Genomic DNA, 15,293 nt, shown 5'->3' on the forward strand with positions numbered 1-15,293 from the left:
ATCCAGTTATCCAGGTTGCACTTAAAAAGGGGTAAAGAGGTACTCTGCTTAATGTGGATAGGGAGTCTATTCCCTAGATGACGGAGTCTCTGGGGCACAAATCTGTCCTGCCAACAAGTCTTGTTGATGTCACACACCACGTTGAGGCCATGCGTGTGGGTTATTTGAGTGGAGCTTGACTTGTGGATATGCAGCAGTCCCATCAAGGTGAGGTCCATGATCGCTTTGTATACTAGACAGAGGTCACTTCTGAGGAGTCTGTATGATACTTAGTAGAGGGATAAGGCTTGTAGCCTATCCATGTATGGTAGATGTTTGAGGCCCTGGATTCTCCTGGTGAGGAACCTCTGTGGTCTCTCCAACTGCTGCATGTGCTTTGCGAGGTACATGCCGAAAGGTGCGTTGTACTCAATAATGGGCCTTATAAGGGAAGAATACAGGGATGTTATGACCTCCTTGTCCTTGTCTCTGGATGAGATACCCTTACTTATGATGTGGGCCATGTAGAAGGCTTTCTGTACGATGGAAACATAGTGGTCAAAAATCAGGTTGCTATCAGCCTGGGTGCCCTAATCCCTCACAACTGATTGAGTGCTTAGGACAATGTTATTAATGTGGTAATTTGTGAGGATGTCACTCTCCCCAAAGGAGATGATGATGCATTTTTTGGTATTCAGCTTGAGGCCATGTTTCTGGCACCAGTCATTTGTCTGAGTGAGACCCTCTTGGAGGATGTCCACATCACTAGGGCAATTGATGACAGCACCTACCTTGCAGTCATCTGCAAACCTGATCAGCCATAGACCACTGGTTTTGGCCTGCATCTCAGAAAAGTATATCCCAAATAACAGTAGCCCTAAGACCAAACCCTAGGGTTCAAAGGTTGGTACTAGGCTATCAGCCCTAGGGCGTATACAACCCTAGCCATAACAATTCCCTGGCTATTTCTTCCCACACTATTTACTTTCCTGGACCCCTGTCTAGCAGGGTGACTGATGTGATCCCCAGGGTGAATTTCCTTTCTCCCAGCCAATCGTCAAGGTTCCTTTTGAAGAAGGCCAAAGAGGCGCTCTTCTTAACATGTATGGCCAGTCTATTCCAGAGTTTGAGGAGTCTCTGGGTCAGGAACCTATCCCTCCAGCATGTTTTGTTTATTGTGATGACAAGATTTAGATCCCTGGTGCATGTGGCTTAGAGGGATTGGGATTTCTTTAAGTGTAGCATGTCCAAAAGCTCTGGGTTTGATATGGCCTTGTTTGTTAAGCAGAGATCGCCTCTGAGTAGATGATATGCAACAGAGTATAGCTGGAGTTTTTTAAGGCATAGGGCATCTGCTTTAGGCATGTGATTCTTTTAGTGAGGTATTTCTGTGGCCTTTCCAGTTGTTGCAGATGTACGCCACTTTTTATGGGTCTACTGCTTGAGGTGGCTTCCCCTATTTTGACTACATAGTTTCTATCAGTGAGCCAGTTTGCTACCCATCTGGTAACATATGGATTAAAGGCCTAATTGAGAGAGTTTATCTATTATGCCCAAATGGGGAGTAGGGTCAAAGGCTTTGACCAGGTCAAGGTAAGCGGTGCGCACCATCTTCACTTCATCCATGGCTTTGGTGACTGTCTCAAAGAAGTCGACCAAATTTAGCAGGCATGACCTCCACTTGACAAAGCCAAACTGTGTGGGATCAAGTGTTTGGACAGTGCCAATGTCCTTGTTAATGAGGTCCATGATAATCCATTCCTTGGCCTTGCAGATCAGGATAGTTAGGCTGATGGGTCTATAATTTCCTGGATCAGTAGATGCTCCACCTTTGTGTAAAGGGATGACAGTGGGCTGTCCTCCACTCTGCTGGGATGAAGCCAGTACTCAGGCTTTGGCTGAATAGGGTGCCTAATGGTGCTGCAAGGTATTGCCTGAGTTCGCGTAGGATGCAGTCTGGGATGATATTGGGTCCCATGGAGGCTGTATTTTTTGCCTTTGAGAGCGGAGTGATGACCTGTTCCCCTAGATTTAAGGGGAAGGGGGGCAGGTACTGGGGATGTCCTGATTTACTGATGGGGGACAGAGGCATAAAGTTTTCACTGAATCTGTCAGCCAGAAAGTTTGCTATATCTATGGCATTTGTATATGTGGTGTCCTTGACCACCAGTTCTGAACAGATCTGGGTGCTTTCTTTGAGGTTGCAGACATATTTGAAGAAGGTCTTATGACTGTCTCTAGTAGATGTGGCCAATTTGGACTCGAAGTTTGCTTTGGAGGATTTCACCAGTGCTCTTATTTGCTTGTTCAGGCTAAAAAGACATTGCTTCCAATTGGGCACTTGCTCCTTCTTGGTCTTGGACAGCAATTCTTTTCCATTTCTTATAGAGTTTATTTATTGCAGATGTCCACCAGACAGGTTTACTCTTCCTTGCAGAGGATGACTTAGTCCTGTTGGGTATTCCTGATTCCATGCATCTATATAAATGCTCGTATAGTGCTTTTGTGCAATTTTGGATATTGGTGCCAGTTCCTACAAAGGGGAAGGGGGCTGTGAATCTGTTTATACTAACCCTCAGGAGGCTGTAACATGCTTTAGAGAAGTTTTTATACCTGATCCTAGCTGGGGGGGGGGGGTGACTTTGAAAGTGACCGCTTTGTGGTCGGATATTACCAGGGAGGATGATGCTATAGGGATGCTGCAGTGGTTGCTCATGTTGGTTAATACCAAGTCCAAAATATTATCACCCTTTGGGGGGTATCGGCTAGCTGTTTCAAGGCAATTGCATTCACAAAATCAAGGAATCTCTGGGCATTTGTGTTATGGCATGAGTAGTTCTTCCACTCTATGTATGGTAAGTTAAAGTCACCCAGGATCACCCAGTGATAGATTCTAACAGGTCCAAATAGGCAGATTGGGAATCTTGAGTTAGATTTGAGGGCCAGTAGCTGGCTATGATTTGAATAGGGGTCTTGCCAATGGTTAACTGCACATGGAGTGTCTACTGTGGTCATAATGTTTGACCAGCCTGGAGGTGTCATCAAAGGCAGACTCAACCATGAGTTATTGAAAAAACAAAATACATTTAAATTGAACAAATAAATAAAGAAGGAAAATTACTTGTTCAATTTAAAAGATTTTTCTTACCTCTAAGAGTACAACAGTTCAGAGCTCCTATTAAGCACTCTTCAGCTTGCTTCCACAAAGGCATTGCCCATCTCATTTGGATGAGTGCTGGTAGGTGCATATATAATGCAACCTGTATGACATACAGTGGACAAAGGATTAGTAAGAATAATAATGCAATATTTGTTGCACTGAATAAACAGTTTCAGTGCTAGATCTGAACATTACATTTGTCAAGTTTTTCGTTCATAAAAGCTGTGTGTAGTATTCACACATTTGTGGAAGCAGAGTGGACTTCAGCAGAAAGATTTGTGATTTATTACAGTACAAAGCATAGCTCCCTGGCATACTTCATTGGCTAAAAATATACACTCAATGCATAAATGGGACATGAGCTGCTTTGAAAACAGAAACCTCAGAATATATCCTGAATGTTATCTCAAAGTGTTCTTCATCTCATCCCAGTCCAGAAAATACTCTCTTCTTGGTTTGTCTGAAAACGTTTGCTTCATTATTTAATTTCAGCTAAACCAGAACCTGCAAGCATCTTATTCAATCAGTTCCTGTACTTTAATCTGAAATGGTTGTTCACCACCCTCCCATCGCAAAGCAAGCTGGCTTTATAGCACGTCTTGAGTTTTACCTGCATGGCGAATCTTCAATAGCAGAAATAGTGGTGATGCTTTGGAATCAGTATAAGTGCATATTATACAAATATATGTTCATGACCCCTTATTTATATTTTGTGCACTCACCCTCATCTTTAATGTATTTGTATTTGCAAGCATTCTTCAATGTCTCAGACAAAATGTGGTATTCACAAACCAGCTTTCGATGTGTTACAAATACTTTATGCTCATCATGAATTACAGGTTATGTGACGATCTCCTAAAATAAGCATTTGAGAAATTATCCCAGACCCTGTCACACCAGTTTTGAACACATTCTCATACAGAGAAAATATGAATATTTCAAAATGACTGTTTACTATTGCATTTGTTTTGGACCAAACCTTATTTCTGAGTGTAGACTTGGAAATACATGTATCATTATCTGTAATATTTATGGGGCATTTTGTTTAATTTCTGTAGAAAAAAATCTGAGAAAGATCTGAAAAAGCATACCGATAATGGAGTTGGGGTCTATCTCAAGACCATTCTGCAAAAGAATGTTGAGGTTGTTAATTATTTTCTGTTGAACAGCCTCAGAGGAGATGTTTCTACGCCAAAATGTTGTAAAATTAGCAAATACAGATCCTTCCCTGTATGAGACAGTAAAAGAAAATTATTCAATAGTTTTGATTAGAGAACATGCAAAACTGATCAAACCACATGAGGCTAAACTGAAAATTCTTAACTGATTTTATTCTTAGATTTTCATAATATGTTAGGAAATTGTTATTTAGAAGAGTAAAGTATTACAGTATGTATTTCAGAAAAAATATGGTGAAGATACTCTCATAAAGTTATATAGGCATTAGAAGTGACTTCACTTCAATTCCATCATCATCAAATGGCATGCAAAAATCTCTGCAAACTTGAATGTAGGTAATCAAGGGGATAAACTATTATTTCAACTCATTTAAATTAACTGCATTAACAACAAATGAAAATAAACGTATGAGTAGGATACATCTGGTATAATTACTACTTCATGACATTTTCTAATAGATAAATACATTGGCAATTAACCTTTAACCTATGATCCTCGCTTTTCCTTTAACAGTAGGGTTTTGGGACAAATATTTCTCAAATCTTTATTTTCTTCTAAAATGTGCCAATTAATTATTATAATGTTTATAATGCTTTCTTCAAAGTGATGGTACTCCTCCATGTCTGGATCACTATCAGTAACGCAGTCCTATATACTCCATTCTCATATTAGGTCAACTACACCAGCATTCACCAGAGACCCTCTTGTACTTTTTACAATTCAAGTAAAACTTTTTAATAAGGAGGGATTAATCCCCTTTCATCCAAATGCTAAGTAATCTGAGCACCTGTAAAAGAATTATCAAACTGATTTGTGTTCGAATAAGCCTTTTACAAAAAGCAATTAAATAAGGAAGTATGGATACTTTAAGCTTCAAAATATATATAAACCATAATGGATTTTTAATATAATCTACTGCTAAATAAAAAGCCACATTCTCCCTTTAACATGTCACATAAAAACATGAGTTTTAAAGAATTTGACTGGGAAATTCAAAGTTTTTTTCATTTCCATATACAATGTCAGCAATATCCACACAAACCCAGCCATTACTAGTACTTACTAAAATCAAATAACCAATCAATCATCTATAACAAATAACGTTGGTACAAACATGATTATGATGCATGAAGAATTGCTCAGAGACCCATTGCTAAACTGCTATTTGTGGGGTGAGGGGGGGATAACCCCCATTGCTTTTGTATCCTTTTGTGAATAATACTCTTGTATGAAATAACATGTGAAAAAGTGGAGGTAAATTGTAAATTAAAACAGCAAACAAAATATCTTAAAGGATTAAATGCATAGATGGATATAAAATATTAATTGTAAGAATAATGTATATGTTTCTTTATGCATATATTTATTCATTTATTTTCTTTTATTTATTTTAACATTATTTCAAATTATTTGTATAATGAATGAATTGTTTAATAATCTAGGTAACATATTAGCATGACCCATGATAAATGTTATGAGATGATCAGAAATATTCATGAATTCAATGATTGATTCAGAGAGTTATACAACTTAATAAGATGGAGTAATAACTTATCTCCTTGAATGTATGCATACAAGATGCAAGAGATTTTTATAAATAAAAGTCGGTAGCAGATTTCGAACATGTCAGTTGATTAGTTACATACTTTACTTCTAGCTGCTGTCTGTATAGTATTGCTAAGTATGTTTTAGCTTACAAAACTGAAAATCATTGTATCCTCCTACATTTTTACGTGATAATACTTCACTGCAACTAAAACTCCCATGTATTTAGAACAATTATGACTAGATCACTGATCATAACAGTGCTTTCTTATGCGTTACCAAAGTGGATTCAAAGATGCATTTTTGAGTTATGCTCTTGAGGAGCATTTCTGGGAAATAATCTCTTGAACGTGTAACATACCGGCTATAATCACTAACCTAATCATAGTCCTCATTATCATATACACATGAAACGTAACAATCTGATGTCATTAATCATTTTAATAACATCAATTACCCACCTGTAACGATCCAAGACTACCTCAACAAAAAGTTCATTTTGACTGAGAATAGTTGTCAACTGTGAAAGAAAAAACAGAGTATTTAAGCATTTAGGCATTTATGCATAGATTTTTTTCCAAATGACTGTTTCATTCATGCTTATCTAATTCATTGCAATACAAAATAAGACAACTTTTAAAACCAACAGTGTTTAAACAAAATACAAATGTGTAATGATGTTTTCTTAATAGTTTCTAAGCATATCTCCTGTAAGTATTCCATATCCACACTCAATGGTTTCTAGTGGCAGCTGTAACATTTTTAATGAGCTGTATTTGAGTTTTGGTTCACTTAATATATAGCAAAATCAGCTTTCTCTAAAACCTCTCTATGAGATCACTTATTATACCTGTGACATAGTTATCACAAAGAGTGTGTGTGTGTGTGTGTGTGTGTGTGTGTGTGTGTGTGTGTGTGTGTGTGAGAGAGAGAGAGAGAGACAGCCCCTTCTACATGGTGGACATAATACCCCACCCCATCATGTAAACAGTTGCACTTGTGATTTTATTTATTTATTTATTTATTTATTTATTTATTTATTTATTTATTTATTTATTTATTTTTGCTTAAAAACATTTAAACAATTTGTAGCCAGCAAATGGTACTTGCTGAAAACATATTTTACAAATAATATGTAACAGTAGACAAAGCTCTCATTCAAAACAGCAGTAAACTAAATTGATAGATTCAGCATTACTGGTTCACTTTCAATAATGTTAACTTTTCTCCGACTGTTTACATTATCAGCACATTACCATTTCAGAATGATTAAACCATGTTCCTAAACAGGGATGTACCCATGAGTTTGAGTTTTACATACAAAGATTTCTTGATACTATGTCTCTTATCAACAAGATATCCTTGTGGTAATACCATATTGCAAATTATTTAACAGAATATATGCAGACATTTTCATAGAGGAACAATCTGGTTGTACAGAGAAGTGTGGAATTTAGATAATTGCATTTGACATAACTGCATACTTTGTTGAGTGACTTGTAACCTACTGATTTTATTTACAAAATTTATGGAGGAATAAAATGCCATTGCATTAGTAAAATCCTACCCTTAGGAAAAACATACATAATGCATGCTTTACTGTAGCCATGCTCTTAAATAATTTCCATGGGTTGTCTTATAAAACAGAATAGTCTTGGAGAAGAAAACATAAGAGTCTTTTCTGGAATTTTTTTACCTTTTCTTGGTTTCCATGATAGCTCAGGTGACTTAAGCTTTACTACCAATATTGTTCCTTTTTGTTAAAAGCCTCATCCCTCAGTCTTTTGCTACATTTAGCCTTCTAGAGCATGTACTAGTGTACATGCAAAACTAACAGAACATTGTGTAATATTGTGGTTCCAACTAAGGGGAGTTGCAGAAAAGTCACTGGCTGCTCATGGTAATTTGGAGGGCAGATACATAATGATGACTGTACAGTGACCTATTTTTCATAAACTCCCGAAATAAAGGCAGACTGTCTGTTTCAAATTACATAACTGAGGATAGCCTCTGTTGAGACAAAGGACAGAATGAGAAAGAAGGAAGTAAAAACATCTAAGGTTGTGCCAAGCATTACAATCATATCACATAATACAAATACTGTTAAAGAATATCAGTGATGTAATGTATAACACTTTCAGTAAAATCCTTAACAAATATAAGGAATACATAACTTTCATAATTCTTTTTGTAGATATATGTACTTTTGTAATTATCACTCCTTAACTTAAAGTACAAAAAGCTGCAATGGAAGTAAGGCCTAGCAAGCACAAAAAACATTAGAAAAAAGTTGCTGTAAGCAGCATATTAAATATTTTAAGAAAAATGAATGCTTATTTCCTCAAAGCATACAGAAACAGACATTATAATTTTTTATTCACATTTTTATAATATAAGGAATATAAATACCTTAACTATGAAAAGAAAAAAATCCGCTTATTGAATAAAATAAGATGTATACAGGATTGGCATTACTAGAAATGCAGACCATACAGAGAGCAAGGACAAATAGACATGACAAATAAGTTCCACACAGACTGCTTTCTTTTAAGTAGATATTTTAATAGTACAGAATGGACAACAGAGGAAGAAAGGCTATCTAACTGCAAGCTTCTCCACAGGTGGAATTTATAATAAAGGAAGGGAAGGATACAAGACAGTGACTTAAAAGAGGGTGAATAAATACAAGGAAAAATAAAGAGTGAACATTAAGATAATTTCATATTGTATTCTGGGGAGGGCAGTCTTATAAAAGTAAACAATAGGCAGGTCTGATGAGATTAAGTCAGGGATAATAAAAGAACTAGGAAGTTATTACAAAGTATATAAAGGAGTACTTAAATAAGCATAAGTAGTGTAAGGAAAGGGTGAAATGTACTACAGGAGAGGATCAACAGATTAGAAAAGCATGCTTAAAATATCTAAATAATTGGAGACCACTGCCCATATTGAAGTTCTCTAGAATCATTGGGATAAAATAGTAGACTGTCTGTGGAACGATTAAATAGAAATCAATCTGATAAGAATTGAAGGATCACCCATATAACTTCAATATTAAAAGTGCTATTTCAATTAGGATGTAGTTATGCTAAAGAACCTAATATGGAAGAAAATATAGAGACACCTATTTATAAAGAAAGGCAATTGTGGTGAACATTTCACAGTACCATGACACCAAAGTTTGCTAAGTAACACAGACAAATGAATGAGCGCTTTCTGCCAGGTTAACTGGCCTTCATCAGATTAAAATAAGCAGGAATTATACAATTTCTTATATATACATCCAACCACAGGAAATGGAATTACTTAAAACAAGGAAGTGATGTATATGCAGATATGCAGATATAAAAATTTATAAATTATATGATGAGTAAATGAATAAATAAATAAATAGATATTAAGTAATAAATAGCAAATATATTGTTGATAAAAATCTTTATAAAAGTCTTAGATCTATATTAAACATATATTAAAAAACGCTGCAGTGTAAAACCTTATACATATGTATAACATTTTTAGCAACCATGTACAAAATCCATAAGAAATATATATATATATATATATATATATATATATATATATATATATATATATATATATATATATGAAAAATATACAATTAATAAACATGTGCTTGTAAAATACTTAAAATATTAAGAATATAAATATAATCAAAAGTACAAAAATACACAGTAAAAAAATACACAGAGAGAAAATGTTACATATGTATAACATTTTAGCAACCATGTACAAAATCCATAAGAAATATATATATATATATATATATATATATATATATATATATATATATGTATAAAAATATACAATTAATAAACATGTGTTTTTAAAACACTTAAAATATTAAGAATATAAATATAATATGCATAATTCCTGCTTATTTGAATCTGATGAAAGCCAGTTAACCTGGCAGAAAGTGCTCATTCATTTGTCTGTGTTACTTAATAAAGTACATTTTTTGGAGTCTTTATTATCTAAGATTCATTGTTATCATGGTTGTTTTGATTATCGTTTACCATTACCAAAGTTTGTTGTTAATTTTACATACAAAACAGTTTTGAATGTCAATATTTATTTAGTTACCACTGGAAAAACACAGGGAAATGCCACAAAAGACTTAGACAAGGCTATCCATAGAGTCTGATGTTATTCTTTGTAGCTCTGGTTACGTAAATGAACAATGAATCTTGTAGCTTACACTAAGACGAGGTAATATCAAGAAATTAATTTACATTGTAAATGCTGTAATAATAATGTGCTTCAAAGAAAAAATTGAAATAAACACCATAATAGACATCTCTGTATTTGATCATTTTCAGAAAATACCAGAAGTTGTGACTTCTCCTACCAGTCAAAGGGCATTGTCACTGTTCTACTCCTGCAGTTAGTCCTTATACTTCCTGATCCTTTCCGTACTTTGCACACCATCTGGTGCTAGAGATAATATCTCTGACAGTACTATTTCTTGTCATCCCTCTGCCATTTCCATGGCCTTGTTTCCTATCCCCTTATCTTTTTCCAGCTCACTGTTGCCTACAAGATTGAATTTGCTGTATTCAGCAGCACAATTACACTGCTTCATTGTATTAGCAGCCATTTAACTGATCATCTAAAACAAACTGATTCTATAAGTCTGTTATTTGATGATGCTATTAATACATTTAATCTGCTTTGATTTTCTTTCAGATGCTACTCTTGGAGTTGATAAGTAAAGCATTTGCACTGAGGCATTTCACATCCATTAGCCTAGGAACACATGAAAAGTGAAATGGTATTTTAAGGTTAACAAAGAATAGGACAATAATACAATTACTTGACAGGAAATAGGTTTACAGAGTGAAGAAGACTGCATGTTTTTGAAGGATATTTGTGAACAAAAGGTTAAAGATGAGTTTAGTTAATATTACAGTCTGAAGGAGGAAGCCTTGATGTTACAAGGTCAATGTAAAAGGGGTATGGAGCACATTCCATAAAGAGCACACAGAAATGGCAAGAAAATTATAATGGGAAGGCTTTTCACAGTCTAAAAGTATAGCTGAAAATTTGTAATGTTGGAAATAAAGAATACAATGTGCTTTTTGAAACATGTAGGGTAAAGGAACGGTTGTGTGAAAATGAAATTTTGGAAGAAGGTTGAGTAGTTAAAGTGAGAAAGAAAGCATTGGTAAATTGTGTAGAAACAAAGATGAAGTGAAAATGGTGGCACAGATAGAAAGCAAGGGAAAGTTAATGGAAGTAGATGTGGTAAGAAAGACAATGCAGGGCTTATATCGTGCAAAATCTTGCAGTATACTGGGTTATTCACAGACTGGCACACTATAGTGTATTTTTCATGTTATAATAGAGAGAAATAAAGAGTCTTCTTTTAAAAATAGGATAAAATGCATTGCTATGTAAGAGAACAGCATTGAATAATTACGGAGGATAAAAGGCCCCAGTGTCTGATAAATGCGGACTATATGATCTTGATAAGAATAGCATGATAAATAACATATTTTGCCTACAGATGTACACAATCTGAATCCATCAGAAACAGAAATAGTTGCTAACAGGTGCTGGTGAGATGGAAGGAGAAGGTTAGGAGTCAGAGGTACCAGAAGAGCTGTGATGGCTTAGTTAGAATAGTGTATGGACCCATTTTTAGTGTTTATCCCAATACTTCAGTCGCTGCTTAATCCATTAATCCATTATAATGACTGTTTCATAGATATTATAGACATTTATATCTCATACAAATGAATGAAATCAAAATACTTACTGCATCTATTAGTCTCCCAGTTAAGATTTTATAGTCACTGCTTGATTTGAAATCAAGGCTCTCATTGAAAACCACATTTGTTATCCTCATTGACAATAGTATGGTGACAAAATTAGGTGAGACATCTGCCAAATAAAAGAAGATGCACTGTTTTAAGTAAAGTATCATTATAATTAATTCAAGAAAACAAATAATGGTTATTTTTGTGTTTTTTATTAAACTGCTGTCACTTCTTGCACAGATACCATCATAATTTAAATGCATTCTGAACAATGTGTTTGGAGTAACATTTCTATATATCTTACAGACTGGTAATATTAAGTATGGTTAAAATGATAACCCATGTTTGACTGGAACCATTCCAATTATGAGAATGGAGCCTCACACCACTCATATTCATAATAACCATACATAGCTGTATCTGATATAATAAGGTAGATGTTTTCTCATTTTTGGAGTACAATACTGCAGGACTCTATTCTACAGTATACCTAAGGTTACTGCTTTTCAATCTTTGGACCAAAATTAACTTTTTTTTCCTTAAATTTCCTATAATAGACACTTTTAGATGAGCACAGCTTGGTAGACATACTAGGATATTTATATTCATCCAGCTTCTGTAATCAGACTTGCTACGCCTTCTCTTAAGGCCATCTCTAGTATTGTTGTGGTTGAAATAATCTAAAATTCTGTTGCCCTAATTCCTGATTTAAGGAAAGTGAACCAGTGATATTTGAAAATATGTATGTCAATATTTACATAAAAGAAACCCTAATACAAGAAGCATATATAAGTAAGGCGATGATGAATGAATTATGCCAAGTTTAACAACAGAGAAAGAAGCCTTTAACTGACTACTCATATCTGATAGGACCTCCTTCCTCTTTTGCTCATATTTAACATCCAAATTCATCATCAAACAACAAAATTACTCCCTCAGAGATGACCCATAGGAAAATTTCACCCTTATTAGGCCTACATTTAAAGCCAAATTTAGAGAGATGGCTTTTTCTAAATCAGTACCAATCATATGGAATCACTTGCACAGAAATGTTAGAAAATGGGCAACTCTACAATAATTAAAATTGGAGCTAAAGGAACATCTTTTAGGGGACTTTGCTTGTATATTTAAGAACAGTCATTAAAGAAGTACACACCATTACACACCTGGCAAAAGCAACCCACAGTGTTCAAATACATGAATATTCATTCTGCGCAAACTAAACTCCACTCTATTGGTACATATTGTATATACATTAGCAGACTATGACTTGTTTTATGTTTGTAAATAATAGGTTAACTATGATGTCTGTACCTTTTTATAGTAATCCTGCCACAACACTTGTTACCTTCTTTTGAAATCAAGTTCATAGGTTCATAGGAGGTTACTAGGCTATTGGCCCTAGGACCTTTATAAGCCTAGCCATGTTATACCCTTGTTCCCTTATTGACCAAGTTATATGGTCTATATTTGCAGTGCAAATCTATGATCAGCACAGACTGCCCTTATCCAAGAGGGACATAGATGACACCCCATGGGTAAATTTTCACTCTCCCATCCAGTTGTCTAAGCTACTCTTAAATAGAGTCATGTCAATTTGGAGTTCATTCCATAGTAGTGGCAATCTCTGGTAAAGATATCTGTCTCTCCAGCATGTCCTGTTAATGTCGCAGGGTAGGTTAAAATCTCTAGAGTAAGTGAATCTTGTCCCATTTGACCTGCAGAAATGCAGCATTTCCATTAGCGCGGGGACTAAGACTGCTCTGTAGGCCAAGCATAGGTTACCTTTCAGCAGCTTGTAAGATACAGAGTACAGTGACAGCACCTTCAATCTGTCCATGTAGGTCATGTATTGAAGGCCCTGAATTTTCTTGGTCTCTCAAGCTGCTGTAGGTGTCTTGGGAGGTACACTCAGAAGGAGTGTTGTACTCTATTAGTGGTCAGATGAGGGATGAGTACAGGAGAGATATAACATCCTTTGCATTGGATGCTATGCCCTTACATATGAGATGAGCAATGTAGAAGATTGTCCTTGCCACTGTGGATACATGGTGATTGAAGTTAAGGTTGCTATCAACCTGTGTTCCCAAACCTCTTACCACAAAGTTTGTGCTAAGGGGGTACTGTTAATATTGTAATTTGCAAGCACTTCCCCTTTGCCAAACAGGATGATAACACATTTATTTATATGTAAAGTCCATGGCTTTGGCACCAATCCTTTATCTGTGCAAGCCCTTTTTGTAGTATGTCAACTTCATTGGGGGCCTCAATGATTGCACCCAGTTTATAGTCATTGGCGAACTTGGTAAGTCACATGCCATCTATTTTCACCTGGGCTTCTAAGAAATAGATTCTAAACAGTATGGGGCCCAGCACAAATCCTTGTTGTACACCACTGGTAACTGGTCAGCTGATAGAGTTGGAATCCCTAACTTTGACTGTAGGCATTCTGTCGGTGAGTTTGCTACCCATCTAGTGACATATGGGTTAATTCCCAGCTGGGTGAGTTTCTCAATGATTCCTGAGTGGGGAATTGTGTCAAAAGCTTTGGCTAATTCAAGATAGGGTATATGTACTGTGTTTGACTTCATCCAGGGCTTTGGTGATATTCTCAAAGAACAGAATCCCCAATAAGTACTTGCTCACCTTAGTGGAGCAATAGCAGAAATGCACTCCGTTCGTTAAAACCAGTTATTTATTGCCCATGACAGACCAACAATGATAGATACATCCAAAACACATAGACGTTGTGCCCAAACGCACGTCTTATACATGAACAATAGTTGAAGAACCTCCAACTGATTCACTGTATGCCAAACTGTTGTAAAATCCGTACAAACTAGTAAACGTGAATGAATTCACTAAAGACCAGGGTGTTTAAAATCCTTAAAAATGTTTTATATGTATTAGTGATGGCATAAAATATAAGCTGAGAGTTTATAGTTTATCATATGTTTTGATGGTTATTGTGATTTGTAAACTTTTTTGAACATATGGTAAAAGTTATTTCAGCCCACAAGGTTAATGTTTATAGTAGGGCATGAAATTACATTTATTTACAGGGCTAAGTCCCCTTTAAATTTTTAAAACATTTTTGGCGCCAAAATGTTTATTTAAGGCATACACTTTTGGCATTCATGAAGAAGCCCGAATAACGGGTGAAAGCGCTTAACCTACATTTGTTTATTTTAAGGATTTTAGACACCCTGGTCTTTAGTGAATTCATTCACGTTTACTGGTTTGTATGGATTTTACAACAGTTTGGCATACAGTGAATCAGTTGGAGGTTCTTCAACTATTGTTCATGTGTAAGACTTGTGTTTGGGCACAACATCTATGCATTTTGGATGTATCTATCGTTGTTGGTCTGTCATGGGCAATAAATAACTGGTTTTAACGAACGGAGTGCATTTTTGCTATTGTTCCACTAAGGTGAGCAAGCACTTATTGGGGATTCTGTGCATTACATCAATCAGTAGCATTTCACATCATAATATTCTCAAAGAAGTCCGCCAGGTTTAATAAGCATGATCTACAACTGATGAAAGCAAACTGGGTCGGGTCAAGCGTTTGAAGGGCACCTATGTGTTTGTTGATAAGGTCCATGATGATTCTCTCCATGGCTTTGCAGATAAGGCTGGTTAGGGTTATGG

The 15,293-nt window shown here is 35.6% G+C and overlaps 1 protein-coding gene across 1 annotated transcript in view; it reads right to left on the bottom strand.

The window, feature by feature from the left end:
- LOC122806655 (putative GPI-anchored protein pfl2) overlaps nucleotides 1-15,293 on the bottom strand; it is a 160,555-nt gene that overhangs the window by 28,811 nt on the left and 116,451 nt on the right. The window contains exons 16-18 of the mRNA XM_044077257.1: nucleotides 11,640-11,764; nucleotides 6,325-6,383; nucleotides 4,231-4,367 (exon numbers count right to left, since the gene is read on the bottom strand). Of these exons, the coding sequence (XP_043933192.1) occupies nucleotides 4,231-4,367; nucleotides 6,325-6,383; nucleotides 11,640-11,764 (321 nt within the window). The remainder of the gene's footprint in view (nucleotides 1-4,230; nucleotides 4,368-6,324; nucleotides 6,384-11,639; nucleotides 11,765-15,293) is intronic.

The sequence above is a fragment of the Protopterus annectens genome, chromosome 7.part0, assembly GCF_019279795.1.
Source record: "Protopterus annectens isolate FY-2018-M chromosome 7.part0, PAN1.0, whole genome shotgun sequence".
NCBI classification, from domain to species: Eukaryota; Metazoa; Chordata; order Ceratodontiformes; family Protopteridae; genus Protopterus; species Protopterus annectens.